The sequence below is a fragment of the Felis catus genome, chromosome E3, assembly GCF_018350175.1.
Source record: "Felis catus isolate Fca126 chromosome E3, F.catus_Fca126_mat1.0, whole genome shotgun sequence".
In the NCBI taxonomy this organism is placed as follows: domain Eukaryota; kingdom Metazoa; phylum Chordata; class Mammalia; order Carnivora; family Felidae; genus Felis; species Felis catus.
In genome coordinates, this window is record NC_058383.1 from 26,748,851 (window position 1) to 26,768,788 (window position 19,938).

The window sequence follows — 19,938 nt, forward strand, 5'->3', positions numbered from 1 at the left end:
TTCTCAAAAGTAAATAAACATTAAAAAAATTACTCTACAAAACCTCCTCCTCTATTCTGATTCTTTTGTACTAAATGTTAGTGGCCTAAAGCCATAACCAAATGGAAAATAGTTCTTCTTTTCCTCAGAGACAAGACAAGCTTAGACTTAAGTTTATTATTTGTTTTGTAATGCAATAATAAACAAAGGCAAGAACAACAAAACCATTACATTTTACATTAAAATAGTAGGACTGTTCACATGCATGTTATACCCTAAGTTGTTTGAGTTGATATATTGCTCAAAACTGGAATAAACCTAACCCAGTCTAGTAACTGAAGTTATGCTGGATAAACTGAGTCTCAGAGAAAGGAGCTGACAAAGGCCTGGTCACACGAATACAAGGCTGGAACCAGAGCACATGTCTCCTGCTTCCTGTTAATGTTTCTTGTGGTGCCCTACAGCCAAGTGAAGAAATATAGCCATTCTCTGTTCTATGACAGTGGTCAAACATATTGTGTGTGTGTGTGTGTGTGTGTGTGTGTGTGTGTGTGCATGCGTGCGTGCATGTGTGTGTGTGAAGAGCCTGATAGTAAGTATTTTAGGCTTTGGGGCCATATGTCTCTGTCACAACAATTTAGCTCTGATATTGTAGTGCAGAAGCCGCTGTAGACAGTATGCAAATGGATGGATGTGGTTGTGTTTCAATAGAACTTTGTTTATATAAAAGGTGGTGGGCCAGATTTGACCCATGGGCCGTGGTTGCAGATCCTTGCTCTGTGGCATCCCCAGCTGGAGTGTTAGAGGTGAATACCAGAGCAATAAATGCTTTTCTAACATGAAACAGAAGCTGGCAGTCAAATGCTAAGCATGAAGAAATGGGAAGAGTGTGTGAATAAGGATAATTAGGCAAAAACCAATTTTACTTTTCCAACCCAGCGACCCCTGTTTCTTTCAATTTCTATTTTCTTTTTTCAGAGAGAGAAAAAGGAGATGGCAATTTTCTACATTAACAAATGAGATTAAGGGAGAGATTTAGCAAAATGGTGTCAGTTACCATGGCATTCCTGGTACAACTTGCCAGAAACTCCAACTAAAAGGGCAAATTTTATCTTTGTGACTCAGGTAATTTTAATCTATAGCATGAGAATTATCCACTTAGCTCCCAGAGCTTAGCTTGCTTTATTAGGATATCAAAAAAAAAAAAATAAGTAGAAAGAAGAGAGAACGTGTTTAGAGATGATTTGCTTTCGTTTGCGAAATCAGTCCACAGTTAATTAGGGCGAACCTCAGAGGCCACAGGCAGGTTAGCAGAATGAGGTTGAATCAGTATCAGATAAGGGTACAATTAATAAAATACCACGGAGCATTCTTCCTGTGAGGTGCATAGTTATGTGGATCTTTTGAAATTGTTCATAATGGGGGAGTATATTAATGATCTATTGCTACATGGCAATTACACCCAGATTTAGCAGCTTAAAACAACATACTTTTGTCATCTCACCATTTCCATCATCAGGAACCTGGGGGCCGCTTGGCCGCCTCCCCTGCTTCCCCCCCGGCATGCCACATCCAAAGTGTCAGCCAGGCTGGGGTTTCATCTCAAGGTTCAAGTGGGGGAAGGATCCACAGCTCTTGTAGTTGTTGGCAGGATTCAATTCCTCAAGGGTCATCGGACTGAGGGCTTCAGTTCTCTGCTGGCTTTTGACTAGAGGCCCACTTGCCATGTGGGCATCTCCACTGTGGCAACTCACTTCTTCAAAGCACAAAGACCAAGAAGGCAAGAGAGTCTGCTAGCAATGTGGCCGACACAGTCCCCTGTAACAAATTATGGAAGTGACATCCCATCACTGTTCTGCCATATTCTGTTGCTTAGAAATAAGTCACAGGTCTTGCCCATACCAAAAGAGAGGGGATTCCAAAAGGACATGAAAACCAAGAGGTGGGGGTGATTGGGGGACATTTCAGAGTCTGCCTGCTAGAAGGAGGGAGCAATAGTGATGTCAGCCTGCAGCAAGAGCAAGACCTTTCATGTCAGGAAGTTCTCTGAAGCTGTATTTACTGTAACGGATGAGTGATGGTGAGAGTATAGCAACTGGGAATCAGTAAATCTACCTGGGTGTTCTGGGTGGACTTTGCAGATTGGGTCTCTGAAAGGGGTTTTATTTTATTTATTTATTTTTTTTAATATATGAAGTTTATTGTCAAATTGGTTTCCATACAACACCCAGTGCTCATCCCAAAAGGTGCCCTCCTCAATACCCATCACCCACCCTCCCCTCCCTCCCACCCCCCATCAACCCTCCGTTTGTTCTCAGTTTTCAAGAGTCTCTTATGCTTTGGCTCTCTCCCACTCTAACCTCTTTTTTTTTTTCCTTCCCCTCCCCCATGGGTTTCTGTTAAGTTTCTCAGGATCCACATAAGAGTGAAACCATATGGTATCTGTCTTTCTCTGTATGGCTTATTTCACTTAGCATCACACTCTCCAGTTCCATCCACGTTGCTACAAAGGGCCATATTTCGTTCTTTCTCATTGCTACGTAGTATTCTATTGTGTATATAAACTACAATTTCTTTATCCATTCATCAGTTGATGGACATTTAGGCTCTGAAAGGGGTTTTAAAAATGGATAAGGAAGATGTGAGGCATATATATATATATATGATGGAATATTACTCAGCCATAAAAAAGAATGATATATGGCCATTTGTAATGACATGGATGGAGCTAGAGAATATTATGCTAAGTGGAATAGGTCAGAGAAAGACAAATACCCTATGATTTCACTCATATGTGGACTATAAAAAACAAAACAAACAAGGAAAGAGGGAAAAAGAGAACGGCAAACCAAGAAACAGACTCTTTCTTAGAATTTTTTAATGTTTATTTATTTTTGAGAGAGAGAAAAAGAGAGATAGAGATAGAGATAGAGATAGAGAGAAAGAGAGAGAGAGAGAGAAAGACAGCATGAGCAGGAGAGGGGCAGAGAGAGAGAGACACACACACAGAATCCGAAGCAGGCTCCAGGCTCTGAGCTGTCAGCACAGAGCCTGACGTGGGGCTTGAACTCACAAGCTGTGAGATCATGACCTGAGAGGGCATCAGATGCTTAACTGACTGAGCCACCCAGGTGTCCTAAGAAATAGACTCTTACCTATAGAGACCAAACTGATAGTTATGAGAGGGGAGGTGGTTGAGGGGATGGGTGAAGTAGGTGATGGGGATTAAAAGTACACTTATCATGATTAATCGCTGAGCAATGTTTGGAAGTGTTGAATCACTGCACTGTACCCCTGAAACTAATATTCCACAGTCTGTTAACTAACTAGAATTTAAATAAACACTTAAAAAAGAAAATCACTAGTGTCCATAAGCAAGTGCAAATAAAATGTTTTTTTATTTAACTTTATTTTTTATTTTTAAAAATTTACATCCGAATAGTTAGTATATAGTGAAGCAATGATTTCAGTAGATTCCTTAGTGCTCCTTACCCATTTAGCCCATCCCCCCTCCCACAACCCTTCCAGCAACCCTCAGTTTGTTCTCCATGTTTATGAGTCGCTTTTGTTTTGTCCCCCTCCCTGTTTTTATATTATTTTTGTTTCCCTTCCCTTAGGTTCATCTGTTTTGTCTCTTAAAGTCCTCATATGAAATATAACATATTGAAAGAAAAATACACGACCCATAAGTGTTTAGCTCAATATTTTCACAATGTGAACACACTTGAATAGCCAACACCCCCAAAGCACTGTTGTGTCCCCTTCTTTCCAAAAGTAATTTCCATACTGAGTTCTAATACCACAGATGAGTTTTTGCCACTTAAGAAGATATAAATGGAATCAAGCAATGTGAGATTCATTTAAGTAATTGCATGGAGCTATAGTTGGTTGATTTTTATTGCTGAATAGTATTCCATCATGAGAATATACCACCATTTTATTTATTCATTTTATTATTGTTGGGCATTTGTGGCTATTTCCGGGTTTTGACATTAAAAACAGTGTTGCCATGAACATCTTTGAGCTTGATTTTTGGTTTACATGTGTAGCCAGTTCTGTCGGGTATCATAGCTAGCAGGAAAATTGCTGGGTCATAAAATAAACATTGTTCAAATTTAGTAGATTCTGCTGAACAGTTTTCTGAAGTGCTTCTATGAATGTAAACTTCCACTAGCAGTGGATGGGAATTCTAGTTGCTCTGAATTGTCAACAACACTTGATACTGTTTGTCTCTTTTCATGCCCTCATTACTGTCTTAATTTCTACCATTACAATAAGTCTTAATACCTAGTATAGTATGCCCTTCTACCTCATTGCTCTTTAAGATTGTCTTGGCTAGTCTTTTACATATACGTTTCAAAATTAGCTGCTCAATTTCCATAAAAACTTCAACTGGAGATTCGATGGAGATTGTGTTAAAGAACTATAGATCAGTTTGCAGAGAATTGACTTTATTACAGTATAGAGCCCTCCAATCCGTGACCATTGTTTATCCCTCCGTGTAGCTGTTGTAGGTATTTTAAAATTATTATCAGTGATATTTTAGAGACTTCCATTATCAGTTTTACACATCTTTTGCTAGGTTTATTCCTAGGTTTTTGATATTTTAAAATTTTATTGTAAATAGACTGTTTTATTGTCTAAATGTGTGCTAGTATATAAAAACATATTAGATGATTTTCTATTTATCTCGATGGGCCAGGTTTTTAGAAAACTACTTTCTAAAATGTTTATTTATTTAGGGGCACCTGGATGGCCTAGTCTGTTAAACATCCGACTTTGGCTCAGATCATGATCTTGCAGTTCGTGAGTTCGAGCCCCACGTCAGTCTCTGTGTTGACAGCTTGGAGCCTGGATCCTGCTTCAGATTCTGTGTGTCTCTCTCTCTGCCCCTCCCCAACTCGTGCTCTGTTTCTCTTTCTGTCTCAAAAGTAAATAAACATTAAAAAAATTGTAAATGTTTATTTATTTATTTTGAAAGAGAGAGAGAGAGAGAGAGAGAGAGAGAGAGAGAGAGAGAGAGAGGAGGGGCAGAGACAGAGGGGAGAGGGAATCCTAAGTAGGCTCCACATATTAGTGCAGAGCCCCCAGCGTGGGACTCAAACCCACAAACCATGAAATCATGACCTGAGCTGAAGTCAAGAGTCAGATGCTTAACTGACTGAGCTGCCCAGACACCCCTTGATGGACGAGGTTTTGAAAGCTTGCTTTTCTCTCGGGAGGCAGGTCAAAGTATGTATGCCGGTGTGCTCCCTGAGCCTCCCAGATGCACTGCACGTGGGATGCAGGGTTGCTATATTGTACAACTCCAGGGGGCAGTATCCACACTGCAGTCCAGGGAGGCAACAGTTACATAAAGCAGCGTGTGATTTCTGCCCTATGCATTGTAGAACCCTGACTACCCTGTCTGAAGTATCTGAAAGGTGGCAGACATTGATAGAATTACCCTTCTCTGGACTGGAAAATGCCTGCCTTTAATGACTAGTCTATTTCTCACTAAAAGGAAAGACTTTCCCTCCTTTGAGAAATGAAACAGCATCACCATATGAGTGAGATCCCCCCTCCCCTTCTCCATAGCCTAACTCTTCACATTAAGTTTTATAGCCAATTACACTTCTCTCACCTCTGGGATCCAAAGCTAACAAGTTGATTCTTGACTTAGCGGGGAAGAATGGGAAGCCAATATTATGAAGGATGAGGAAGTGGGACGTGATCTGGATAGGGCTGCTACATGCAGCTGTACAGTTTGTGCACTGCACAAAGGCCACTGGCTATAGGGATGAGTTTGTAGGAAGAGGGCTTAAATGCAGTTCTTCTCTGGTCATCAAGCTGTGTGCCCTGGTTTGGGGCTGCATCCATTCTCAGGGGATATTTTCTCCTGATTTACCTGCCCTCTTGAGGCATCTTTTTCTGTTTGTACAAAGCCATCTTCTAGGCTAATGGATACCCTAGTCTAGGCCTTGAAGGTTGGCCCATCTCTAAGTTGACCATCAGTGGCTACATTTATCAGCTTCTCTTGGCACAGATTAGCGGTGTTGGCCAGCATGCTGACAAAATATTTCTGGAGAACTCCATGCCCTCTTCTACCCTTTCTGTTCGCCTTTTATTGATTCTTCTCTCCTGCCTTTCTAAGTCTGAGCCAGAAACCCTCCTGTTATTAAAAGCAGTCCCAGTTGCCCATACCTTTCATTTCCTTTGAATTACATTAATTGCCTGACAGCTAAAAAGTGAGCTGGTATTTTCAGATTTCAGCTGCTGGTCGGCAAGAAATATTTACCAGCTCCTGCAGATTTATAAAGATGCCACAGAGATGCCTGGAGACTAACAATCAGAAAATACAGCAGCAAAACAACACTATTTTTCAAGGTTAAACGCTCAGAATGCTAAAAAGAAATTGTCCATAAAGCAAAATAGGGATTCAGAAGCAGGCAGCCTGTACCCTGGACAAAAGAAAGGAGCCGGAGGTTTAAAATAAGATTTCACAGCTTCACAATAATTATGAATTTAATAAGGGGAGCTTTATTTTTAATTTAGTTCCAGTCTGGCAGCCCATCTCCTCCCTGCCTCCCCCTCTCCATGGCATTAATGCTCTTTAATGTGGCCCTAAGGCTGAGGTCACAGTGAGAGTGAGGAAAGGCCTCCAGCTGTAAGACTTTCTGACGAAGAAGTATTTAGACAGATGATGTTCCTGCCCCTCTGTAGGCAGATGGGACTAACTCCCACTGGCTTTATTCCCTCCTGGCAGTCAGAAATGTCTCTAGCTATGTAGGAACAGGAGGTTCTGAAAATTCCGACACAGGAAGATTTTTTTCCCCTGATAGGACCCCAGGCTTTGTCTCCTGTTCTCCATGAGCAGAGTAATAAAACAGCTCAGGCCACCAAAAATGGTCATGGACCCCCAGGGCAATACTGCTTCAATGCTTACTTACACCCCAAATGGGGTGATTTACATGTGGCTGGTGAAAGGGCCACAGACTTCCAAAAAATGCTTTTTGATAGACTACCTGTTAGTGTTATCTGTTTTCAGGGCCAGACATACTGATTTGTTTCCTGTTCATTCATTCATTCATTCGGCAAATATTTATTGAGGTCCTTTTTTTTTGAGCTGCTCTTTTTTATACAGGTTAAATTGAATGAATTTAACACACAGTGAATCAATCTAAAGTGAACATATCAGTGGCATTTGGTGCATTCACAGTGTTGTGCAACCATCCCTTCTGTCTATTTCCAAGACATTTCATTATCCCCAATAAAAATCCATATCCAGTAAATAATTACTACCTCCAGCTTCTGGTAACTACCAATTTGCTTCCTGTCTCTATGGATATATCTATTCTGGATATTTCATATAAATGAGATCATACGATATGAGACCTTTGTGTCTGGTTTCTCACACTTAGCATAAAATTTTCGAGGTTCATCTACTGTGTAACATGTATCAATTCTCCATTCTTTTTCATGGCCCAGTAGTATTCCATTTAATGTATTTCTGCAACTTGTTTATTCACTCATCTGTTGATGGACATTTGAGTTGTTTCCACCTTTGGGGCTATTTTGAATAGTGCTGCTATGAACATTCATGTACCATTTGTTCGAGTGTCCATTTTCAGTTCTTCGGGGAATGGAATTGCTGGGTCATTGGGTCATTCTATGTTTAGTTTGTTAAGAAACTGCTAAAGAGCTTTCCACAGGGTCACACCATTTTACATTCTCATTTCAAATGCTCTTTTACATGCTTGGATACATCAATGGATAGAATTGGCCCTTACATTCTAGTGAGGGGAGGTAGACAATAAAGCATAAACATAATAAATAAATATGTACAATGTAGAAGGTAATCTGTTCTAGGCATAAAAGAAAAAGTAAAGCAGGGTAAGGGGGACTGGAAGTGTCATGGAGCAGTGGACAGTGGGTTATAATTTTATTTATTTATTTATTTATTTATTTATTTATTTATTTATTTAATGTTTTGGATAGTGTTTATTTCTTCAAATTTATTTATCAGGAGTGACTGAAATAAAAAATATAATTGAGTCCCGTCATCGTGGAAATAGCTTTAAGAGAAAACTGGTCAGATGAACATTATTGCTTCCCATTTTCAACCAGTCAATAGTTGCCGTTGATAAATAGCCAACAGTCTGTCAAGAATGCTCAAGATGTTTTATATAATACAACATGCCTGTTCACAGGGGAAGAAACTAGGAAATAACTTATGTGAACTTCTTGATTTCATCATACAAGACAAGCACGAAGGCACCACCCATGCCTCTGAGAACATTGGACCACGCCCCCTTGAAAAAAGCTTTGGCCCCTTCGTTAGGAGCAATCTTCCTCCAGCAGTCAAGCATGCGTGTGTACATGATGTCGGTTCCTTTGCGCCCCGGCTGCGTCATCATTCGGCGACGAACAGTGTCAAAGGGATAGGAAGTCAACCCGGCAACCGCTGTGAGGGACTGTGCGATCATCCAACTGATGTAGATGTGAGTGTTCTTGGGATCCGGAAGCATGCCCTTTGCAGTATCATAGATACCGAAGTAGGCAGCTCGGTAGATGATAATGCCCTGCACAGACACATTAAAGCCTCGGTACAGGCCCTTAATCCCATCAGATTTGTAGATCTTAACCAGGCCTCGGAATTCCCTTTCTGGTCCAGCCTTGCCCACATCGGCTGCTAGACAGGTACGGGCAAAATCCAGAGGATACACAAAACACAAGGATGTGGCCCCAGCGGCGCCACCCGATGCCAGATTCCCTGCAAAGTAGCGCCAAAACTGGGTTCTCTTGTCCACGCCACCCAGGAAGATCTTGTATTTATCTTTGAAGGAGAAGTTGAGGGCCTGGGTGGGGAAGTATCTGATGACATTGGCCAGGTTACCGCGCCAGAAGGACAGGACTCCCTGCTCCCGGGGGATACGAACCACGCAGTCTATAATGCCCTTGTATTGCTTATCTGCGGTGATTTGCTTGCTGGCATGCTGCACCTGCAGCAGCAGCTTGACCCGCTCGATGGGCGCTACCGTGGTCTTGGAGATGGCCACCACCACTCCACACACCAGGGAGTCCTTGGCGAAGGACACAGCAGCATCTGTCATTTTGAAAGGAAAGAGGAGCCAGGCGACTGCGGGACTGCGGTAGGAACCGGCTGGGACTCCGGGACTGCCTATTTTATTTATTGTTTAAGTAGGCTTCACGCCCAGCATGGAGACCAATGTAGGGTTTGAACTCACAACCTTGAGATCAAGGCCTGAGCTGAGATCAAGAGTTGGACACTTAACAGACTAAGACAACCAGGCACCCCATGGGTTATCATTTTAAATAGGATGCTCATGACAGTCTTCCCTGAGAAGGGGAGAATGGAACAAAGACTTGAAGGAAGTGAAAGAACAAGTCAAGTGGATATGTGAGGGAAGAATATCACAGGCAGAGGGAACAGTTAATACAGAGACGCTGGAGTACCTGGCTTATTTGAGGAGGAACAAGGATGGCAGTGTGGCTGGAACAGAGTAGGCAGGGCCTGAGAAGAGGGGTAAGAGAAGAGGTCAGAAAGGTAATAGGTGACAAGATCGTGTGGAAGCTCACAGGCCATTTTAAGGACTTTGATTTTGAACTGAACGCAATAAGAAGCTATGGGAGGGTTTTAACCAGAGCACTAATGTTTGAAGAGGAGGCGTTGAAATAGTCCAGGTGAGAGATGTTGGTGGATCATATACCAGAATGAGAACAGTGGGGGTGGAAAGAAGTGGTCCTGTTTGGGTTATGGTTTTAAGATGGAGCCAGTGACATTTCTTTATGAATTGGATGAGGGTTGTGTGTGGGAGTGACAAGAGTCATGGATAACTGAAATGTTTGGCATCAGCAACTGAAGGAAGGGATTGTTGTCATCTGGAATGGGACAGGCTATGGATGGAATAGGGTTTGGGGGAGAAGATCAGTTTTGGACATACTATGTTTGAGATGCTTCATCAACACTAGATGTCTACTAAATTTTAGGATTTGGAGTTTGTATTGGAAGACAGAGCTGAAAGAGAAGGGTTGGAATGGCCAAAATTTAGCATGGAAGCACCTCTAGATAGAGGTAGTAGCTTGCTCCACTGTGATTTCAGGGAGAGCCCTTTATAAGGGGTCCAGAGAAATTTCTGCAGCAGCTAGTTATGCCTGATGAAAATAATGAGTGGTAGAGATGGTGACAAAATGAACATAGGTCATATCTAAAGGGGATTCAGTTTCAGCTAATTTTTTCCATGTGAGAATCCAGGCTTAGTGTTTTTAGGGCTTATTTTTCAAGGAAAACTGAAAGTTTGGATTCTTTTTTTTTTAATTTTTAAAAATATTTATTTATTTTTGAGACAGAGAAAGACAGAGCATGAACAGGGGAGGGTCAGAGAAAAGGCGACACAGAATCTGAAGCAGGCTCCAGGCTCAGAGCTGTCAGCACAGAGCCCGATGGAGGGCTCGAACTCACGGACTGTGAGATCATGACCTGAGCCGAAGTCGGATGCTCAACCAACTGAGCCACCCAGGCACCCCTGAAAGTTTGGATTCTTATGTTAAATCGCCAAATTAAAAAAAAAAACAACAACTAGGCAACAGCTACATAAGACATTGTTTTTGTCTGTTAAAGATACTTGAATATGAACTACATGTTATATGATATTATGGAATTATTATTTATTTTCTTGAGTATGATAATGGTTATCATGGATAAATTGGAGAATGTCCTTATTATTAAGAAATTCACACTGAAGTATTCCTGAATGAAGTATTCTGTTGTCTGCAATTTATTTCCAAGTAGTTCAGAAAAAAAAATGTGTATGTATGTGTTAGGTATATCTGAATAGTAATTATACTATTATTTGAACTTTTCTTTAGACTTGAGAATTTTCAAAATAAGAAGTTATGTGAGGTGGAATGGGGGAAAACATAGCCAAGAATGTCTATAGGCAGGAACTGACCTATAGGTGTTGCCAGTTTTCAACCTATGTCCTAATAAAATATTGTTTTATTGTATTATTTCTGTTATGGAAATAACCTTATTATATATCTGCATTTTATACATCCACAGGACTGTTAGTGTCCCCAAGGTAGGGAAAGTATCTTCTTCCTTGAATAACCTTGGCCTCACTTAGGTAGGAGGTGTTCAAAAGCAAAATGGTTGTTCCTTGCAATATATGTACAAATTATGCCCAACCAGAAGAAGAGGAGCTTAGTCACTGTGGATTCCTACAAAATGGTCGGAAAGAGATTCATAATACTGGCTCACAGGAAAGACAGCATCTTGAAAGTTTGCTGGGAAGAATTTGTTAGATGACACAAAACAGAAATATAAGACACATGCCTTCCTCTGTCTCCTTTACCATCCTCTGTCTGCATAAATGACTCCTGAAGTCACTTGTAGATCTATGATTTAATTATTCTGAGTTTGGGATCCACCTAATGGGTAAATCCTCCTTGAGGTATTTCTTTTCAGGACCTGGGACAGCACTCAGCATACGGCTGTCACTCTGGAAATAACTTGAAAGAATGGACAACTTCATCTACTTACGTCCATTGCTAGACAAAGGAGTCTGCATTTACATCCCATCTATTATTTATTGGGGAGGGGCTTGTGTGAGATTTCCTGTATGAGTTTGGGAAATGCTGAGAGATTTTATTTTTGGTGTTCAATCTTAGGCGCTTATTCCCCCATGGCCACAGGACTGGTCCATCGTAAGGAATATAAAAAAGCAGTGTTCAGATTTCAAGTTGCTCATAAATCTGCTTCCTGCATTATCATTTTTTATCTGCCTACTTTTGTTTCCCCTGAGTTCAAAGGAAGTGCTTTACCTTAGAAATGATTCACTACTTCTGGGCCACCGAGGGCTTTGAAAGCCACACAATAGAAGTTCCATTTCAAATCCCCCCATTTATAATCATGGGGGAAAGCTGGGTGTTGTCTTGGGGGTTATCAATGATTTCACAAAACTCAACCTTTGTTCCTCACGTGTCCATTTTTCAAAAACTTACTACTCAAGTCTCTGAGAGTTGTTGCCCCTGAGGAAACATTTATCTTTGCTTTGACATCTTTTGCACTGTATCCCTTTTCAGTTCTCCTTTCTAACATGGGATAAATGGCTCTGTGGGTTTTGGAATGAAGAGTTACATCTTGCAGTATGTTTGGGAGTGTGTAGAAATCCTGTTTCCCTCCCCCATGCCCTGGGTCAGAAGATGGAGGAATAACCAGTTAAGACAGATGGGATTGAATAATATTACAGGTTGAATCGTGCCCCTCTCATTTATATGAACCCCTAACCCCCAGCACTTCAGAAGGTGGTCTTATTTGGAGGTAGGGTCTTTGTATGTGTAATTAGTTAAGATGAGGTCATACTGGAGTAGGTTGGAATAATCCAGTGTAACTGATGTCCTTATAAAGAGGGGACATTTGGAGACAGACATGCACACAGGGAGAATGCTGTGTAAAGATGAAGGTGGAGATCCACTATCAAGGAATGCCAAAGATTTCCAGCAAACTATCAGAAGCTAGGAGAGAGTCATAGAGCAGATTTCAGTGTCAAAGGGAATCTGGCTTGCCTTGCTGGCACCTGGATCTCAGGCTTCCAGCCTCCAGAACTGTGAGACAACATATTTCTGATGCTTGGGTCACCCAATTTGTGGTCTTGTGTCTCAGCAACCACACAAAACCAAAGTGGGTGATATGCTTATGACATTCGTCTAAGGGTCTGTATTTGCTTGGAAGGTATAGCATAGCAGCTAAATACTTGGGTTTTTAGGACCAAACACCTTATGAATTTTTAGTTGGGTAATGTGGGAGAATTACTTAACATTTCTGCACTTCCACTTTCCCAAAAATAAAATGCCAAATAATTTTAGATTTAGACCTGATAGAACTGTCATGTGGATTAAATGAGATCATGTATTTAGAGCTGTAGGCTAAATATCTGTCACTTAGTAAGCATTTTTATTTTTATGCTTATATTAGTAATAATTGGCAACATACACTCAGTCCAAAAGAGACCTGTACTACCTGGATTTTAAAAAGTTTTCCTTGGACCACACTTCGCCAATGGCTGCACCTTCCCCTCTTTGACCCCTGCTGTAAAGGCTACTGGTCTGGGGCCCTATGCTATCTCCATCCCCTTTCAGGGATGTAATTTCACTCCATCAAAGAGGGCTTGTTATAACTGACACACAAGACACACCTGCCATTTAAACAAGTGAAAGTAAGATGGTTCTAGAAACTGGGTGAAAATTTGGAGTCGCTGGTTACCAGCATCATGTATTCATTCACATTCAGGCAAGACATATATATTGAAAGTCAGTGGCCTTGGTGCAGAATCGGACTCACAATGGGTTGTTTTGTTGGTCTCCTGTGAGCAGGGGAAGGGATGCAGCATAATAATCGTTCCAGAACAACTGCCACTTATTGAAACATATGCCAGGTGCTAGACGTTGCCCTAGAACAATTACCCTTTAAACTTCTTTAAGGTTAGATAAAATTATTATCCCCATTTTACAGATAAGGATACCGAGGCAGAGAGATTAAGTAACTTGCTCAAGGCCCCATGTAGTTCATGACAGAATCAGGATATGAACCCATAGCTCTCATACTACAAAGCCTGTGTTCTTATCAGTTGCTGCCTCACCAGCACCAGGAATCCAGTGCCCTCAGGTGTATATTTGAAATAGATTGTGAACGAGACATAGAGGAAACTCAATTTTTGAATCAAATGCTGGCACATTAAAAAAAAAAAAAAAAAGACAAACCAAAACCAAAAACCTGCCATGAATTGATGGCTGGAGCAAAATGAGTATTTTCCCAATGTCTAAATTCAGTGACTGAACCTGAGACTTGTTTTAATTTTAAAATTGTCTTGAAGCCATTAATCTTGCCAGGCATTATGGTGCAATTTTGCCAAGTGGTTCCTCAGGAGCATTTTATTATGATAAAAATCGCAAGTGTGACCCTAGTCTTTATTTTGTGTGCTCTCCATCATTTCCTATGATAAGCGATATTTCTGTAGTTCACCAACCTCCTCAATCTTTGTTTGTTTAGGGAGAGAATATTAATTAGTGGTGCTAAGGAGACCATGAGCCACAAGTGAAATTTTGATAATGGAATTCCTTAGACTGTCTTTGCTCCCCAAGGCATCCTCTGCTTAAGTAATCCAATTGAATGTAATTATTAACATAAGAATAATGATATTAGTGTTGTTTCCTACTTCAGTTGTTACTCATGGAAAACTGCAAGTTCCCATAAATTTATTGGCCTCTGTTCAAAGTGGAAAATAGTCTCATTTTATGTTTTGTTTCTCTATCATTTTTGCTTTGCTCTACTCATTCTAAACCTGGCAGCTGGATCCTTATGATGGTCCTTATTGGACTTGGGGGGAAAATTAAGAAGTTTCTTGTTCCTGTTTGAAAGAGAAGCCTGTCCTAGGTGGAAAATCTCAAATAGGCTGTCTTCCATTTTCCACAAGAAGTTGTCTTGAAGTTCTATTTGGGCGCTGTAAACCATTCAAGCCTTTTGCAAAACCTCTCCTGGTTTCCAGTATCTCTCTCCCAGTCCATCATCTGGACACACTGAGCATCATGTTTTCCAAAAAACATATCTGGTTTTTCAACTTCTTTGCTGAAAACCCCTGATAGGCTTCCCCCTGCTCTTAGGATAAAATTAGATTTCTTCTCATGCCGTAATGTTGTGACTCTTGTCTGCCTGCCCGGCCGTCTCCATCTTCACTCCGTCTCCCTCTTTCATCCAGTCGTGTTAAGTGTCTTTGGTTTACAGAGAGAGTAAACCATCTTTGGCCTTAGCATGTGCTGTGAACAGAGCACTCTTTCCTCCCTAATTCAGGACTTGATTTAGGCACCAGGTCCTCCTAGAAGGTTTCTTGTCTTCACAGGTCAAGTGTGGTGCCTGGTGTTAATTTTAAGGAAGTATAAGACTCAACACTTGCAGATAGACCTTGATGGGACATTGTCTAAGCCTCATGGAACCCCATGAGTTTTTTTTTTTTTTAATTAAAAAAAATTTTTTTAATGTTTACTTATTTTTGAGAGAGAGAGAGAGAGAGAGACAGAGCATGAGCGGAGAAGGGGCAGAGAGAGAGGGAGACAGAATTGGAAACAGGCTCCAGGCTCCAAGCTGTCAGCACAGAGCCTGACGTGGGTCTCGAACTCACAAACTGGGAGATCATGACCTGAGCCAAAGTTGGTCGCTTAACCGACTGAGCCACCCAAGCACCCCGAACCCCATGAATTTTGTAACATTGCCTAAGATTCTCCACACCAACCATCCTTTTTAGTTTCCATTATCCTAGAATCATACTGTCCACTAATATAAGGGGTGCTGTACCCTTTATAGAGGGCCCAATCCCTCTTGATGCACCCATTATAATGTTTCATGTTGTACTATCATGATTTCACATATGTGGCCCCTTGACTACACACAGCAAGACCAGGGTATGCTTTCTGCAGTGTTACATTCTCAGCACTAAGCCCAGTGTTTGGTGCACTACAGGCACTTAAGATTTGTTTACTTGAGAGGCTCCTGGGTGGCTCAGTTGGTTGGGCATCCAACTTCGGCTCAGGTCATGATCTCGCGGTTCGTGAGTTCAAGCCCCGCGTCGGGCTCTGTGCTGACACCTCAGAGCCTGGAGCCTGCTTCACATTCTGTGTCTCCTTCTCTCTGCTCCTCCCCCACTCTCTCTCTCTCTCTCAAAAATAAAGCTTAAAAAATTTTTTTAAAAAGATATGTTTACTTGAATGAGCCTATTTGTTAGAGAATTGGATAGAGGGGCGCCTGGGTGGCGCAGTCGGTTAAGCGTCCGACTTCAGCCAGGTCACGATCTCGCGGCCCGTGAGTTCGAGCCCCGCATCAGGCTCTGGGCTGATGGCTCAGAGCCTGGAGCCTGTTTCCGATTCTGTGTCTCCCTCTCTCTCTGCCCCTCCCCCATTCATGCTCTGTCTCTCTCTGTCCCCCCAAAATATAAATAAACGTTGAAAAAAAAATAAAAAAAAAGAAAATTGGATAGAATGCAGTTTTATTTAATATTTATATAACACACAGTGGATGTCATAGCATATGGGGAAAAAAAACCATGTCAAGTAACTGTGTGGATAGTATACTTGAATTCAGAATCTTGATCTAGAGCTAAGGATTACAAACTACTCTCCATGGGCCAAATCCAGGCCGCTGCCTGATTTTATAAATGAAGTGTTATTGGAATAATGCCACACCCACTTAATTACATATTGTCATTGGCTCTTTTGTGCTGCAATGGCAGAATTGAATAGTTGTGACCAAGACCATATGGCCCACTAAGCCTCAAATACTTACTATCTGGATCTTTACAGAAAAAGTTTGCTGACTCTTGGTGTTGGATGCCACTCTCAACACGTTCATGCCTTTAAAAATACTTACTGAGCACCTACTATGTGTCAGGGACTATTCTAGGGATACACAGTGCAGGCAGAGTTCTTTCCTGCAGGGACTTATGGCCCAGGGGAGGGCAGGGAGAGGAGGAAGTATGCACAGAAACAAGCCAACATAAGTGCAGATTGCCCAGGTGCCCAAGTGCTGCAGTGGTATTGAAACAGACTGAGGTGATGGGGGGGGGGGGTAGGCATTGGGGCTGCTTTAAAAGAGCACACCAGGGACAAAGATCTAGATAAGGAGGAACCCACGCAGGCAGGAGAAGCAAAAGTACTAAGACCCTGGGGGACAACGCATTCCTCCTGTTGTAGGAACACAGACAGGCTGTGTGTGGCTGGAGTGGAGTGACTGAGGAGGAGGATGGCCCAGGCAGGATATGCTGGGGAGAGGATGGATGGGCCTGGACCATGCTGGACCTGGTGCAGCCCTGGGAGAGGAGTTTGGACTTCATTCCTAGCGTGATGGGGACCCAGGGGAGGGTTTTCAGTAGAGGAGTGACAAGATCAGCCATTGGAAAGACAGTTCTGCTGTATGGCCACTGGCTTTGTAAAGTGGCATTCAAGACCCAGCCACTGCTTGTATTGTTATATTAAAGAAGATTTGATAGCGGCCAACCTGGTAACAGATGTTCTATTTCAGGTGCCATAAATGGCACCATACATCAAACCTGTTGACTTTCTACTTCTGAGACCCCAAAAGCAGCACAGCCCTAGCCCTCAGCGGCCCCACACTAGGTTGGCCAGACACTGTTTATTGGGGTTACAAGCAATGGAGCAGCTGTTGAAATTCTGCCTGAATTCTTGTCTACAAGCAGCAAGCTGCAGGCACTCCTCGCTTCTGTTAGGGTTTCAGAACCAGGAGGGACTTCCTGGGGATGAGGGAGGCACAGACTTCTTGGCACCTGCAGTCTGGTTTTTGTTTTGATGGTTAGAATGATGGCTGGTGGAGAAGGGGGAAGGAGGCATGTCTGTTGGCATTCCCCTCTCAGTTCCTCCCCCAGTGCCCCGAGAGGATTTCTAGAGCTCTTCATTTTTCTGGCCTTGGAAGGAAGGAAGGAAACTAATATCCATTGAGTAGCAACTCAGGGCTGGGTAGTTATTGTTTGGTAGTGACCATATTCCTTTCTTCCTCCCTTCCTCCCTCCCTCCTTCCCTCCGTCCTTCCCTCCGTCCTTCCCTCCGTCCTTCCCTTTCTCCTTCTCTTCTCTTCTCTTCTCTTCTCTTCTCTTCTCTTCTCTTCTCTTCTCTTCTCTTCTCTTCTCTCTTCCTTCTTTTCTTCTCTTTCTCTTTCTTTCTTTCTTTCTTTCTTTCTTTCTTTCTTTCTTTTTCACTTATTCATTCTTCCATCCATCCATCCATCCATCCATCCATCCATCCATCTTACAAGAAATGTATTGAGCATTTTGACATACCAGACACTCTTCTTGGCCCAGGGGAGAGGCAGTGAACACAATAGACAAAGTCCCTAACTCCCTTGGTACTGATCTCTTGTAGGGAAGACAGACACTAAACAAATGACTATAAATTGGGTGGATAGCTCCTAGGATGAAAAATAAAACATAATGGGATGGAGAGAGAGTGTGGGCTATTTTATATAGGAAGAGGACTGGCCGGGGAAGGCTTTTTTGAAAAGGGGATATTTGAACAGGAAACGAAAGGAAATAAAAGAGGGAGGCATCAAACTTTCCGTCGGTTATTGTTACTCCTTCTTAGAGAAGAGGCTCCTGAGGGTCAGAAGAATTCATTGGCTCTCCTGAGGTCGGAAGACAGTGGTCACTGTAGCAGCAGCAGTAACAGAGAAAATTTCCTAGGTGTTTATTTCCTGTCAGGCACTGGATTAAACATTTTATTTCTATTATCTCATTTAATCCTCACAACAAACCTGCGAGGAGGTTATAATTATTTTTAATCCCATTTCAGAGATGATACTGAGAGTCAGAGAGGTTATGTAACTCAGCCAAGGCCACAAAATAAATAAGTGAGAAGCTGAGATTCAAATCTAGGTTCACTGGTCTCCAGGATCCTAAATCGCTTCCCAAACCACAGCTGATGAAGCTGGAATTTGGAGTAAAGTCTCCGAAAACCCCTCTTTTCCAATAGGTCAGTGCTACTGCAGACTTTCAGTGGAAAGCTCAGTCCTTTGATTAGCCTCCTGGAATGGGGCTGGTTGGATGGGTATTGAAATATTCCTAGGTGATGGGGGATCTGTGACCATAGGCATCACATGTCGTATCATCTCTGATTTGCACAGAGACCGCCCTGTGACCAAGTGTCATGAGCCAAGAGCTTGGGTGTCCAATGAAAGTTGACTGGGACCTAAATTTCTCTTTGAAAGGAATGGGCAATGCAGCTCCATTAGTTTGAAAAAAACATTTACTCAGTGCTTCAGTCAATCCTCTGAGTTGGTGAGAAAGACTACAGACATGTGATACAGTTGTATGAATGTGTATAACCCCTACACCACAAATGTTTTAAATGCAACCTGTTCAAAACTAAATATTTGGGGCGCCTGGGTGGCTCAGTCTGTTAAGCGTCTGACTTCGGCTCAGGTCATGATCTTGCAGTCCGTGGGTTCAAGCCCTGCATCAGGCTCTGTGCTGACCAGGCAGAGCCTGGAGCCTGCTTCAGATTCTGTGTCTCCCTCTCTCTCTGTCCCTCCCCCGCTCATGCTCTGTCTCTCTCTCAAATAAATAAACATTAAAATTTTTTTTAAATAATAAAAAAATTAAAAAACTAAAATAATTAACTTCATCAAATTATTTCCTCTGCTGCATTTCTGATCTTTGATAATGACTCCATCTCTCTACCAGTTCACCCAAATGTAAAACTATGTAATGGTTGGTGTATCTTTTAATCTGTAGGTTTCCCCTTCAATTCTTTTATTACTAGAAAAAATGGATTACATATTTTGCAGAGCCTGGAAACTCAAAATATGGTCCATGGGTCACGAGCATCAGCATCACGTGACAGCTTGTTAGAAATGTAATGTCAGGCCCTACCCTAGACCTACTGGCTTAGAATCTGCATTTTACCAAGATCCGCAGGTGTTTTACATGCACTTTAAAGTTTGAGAAGCATTGCTGTAGACTTTCCCAGAGTCTAGATATTGCTGATTATGTCTCTGTGGTGTCATTTGACATGTTCTTCTATCTTCTGTGTTTCCTGTACATTGGTAGTTGAATCCATAAGTTTCATCAGGTTTCTGTCTGATTTTTCCCCCCATTTTTGGCAAGACTGCTTCATTAGTGGCCATGTGTTTGTCCATCAGGAGGCACCTAATGTCTGTTTATGTCTTGTTTTGTGATGTTAGCTGCTGTATGATTAATGCCTGGATCCATGAGTTCATTATTAGTCCATGATTAAAATTTTTTTTAATATTTTATTTTAATTTTTGAGAGAGAGAACAAACAGAGGAGAGGCAGAGAGGGAGACACAGAATCCAAAGCAGACTCCAGGCTCTGAGCTGTCAGCACAGAGCCCAGCGTGGGGCTCAAACTCATGAATCGCGAGATCATGACCTGAGCCAAAGTT

General features: G+C 42.0%; 1 protein-coding gene and 1 long non-coding RNA gene across 3 annotated transcripts in view; one reads left to right on the forward strand and one right to left on the reverse strand.

The window, feature by feature from the left end:
• LOC109495262 overlaps positions 1–19,938 on the forward strand; it is a 373,149-nt gene that overhangs the window by 39,721 nt on the left and 313,490 nt on the right. The window lies entirely within an intron of this gene.
• LOC101095941 (ADP/ATP translocase 2-like) lies at positions 7,944–9,071 on the reverse strand. Its single transcript, XM_045047343.1, has one exon. It carries the CDS (start codon positions 9,069–9,071, stop codon positions 8,190–8,192), a length of 882 nt encoding a protein of 293 aa, XP_044903278.1. The 3' UTR covers positions 7,944–8,189.

Excerpts from the sequence above, each read along its gene's own strand:
- LOC101095941 (XM_045047343.1), bottom strand. The coding sequence starts at position 9,071 with ATGACAGATGCTGCTGTGTCCTTCGCCAAGGACTCCCTGGTGTGTGGA.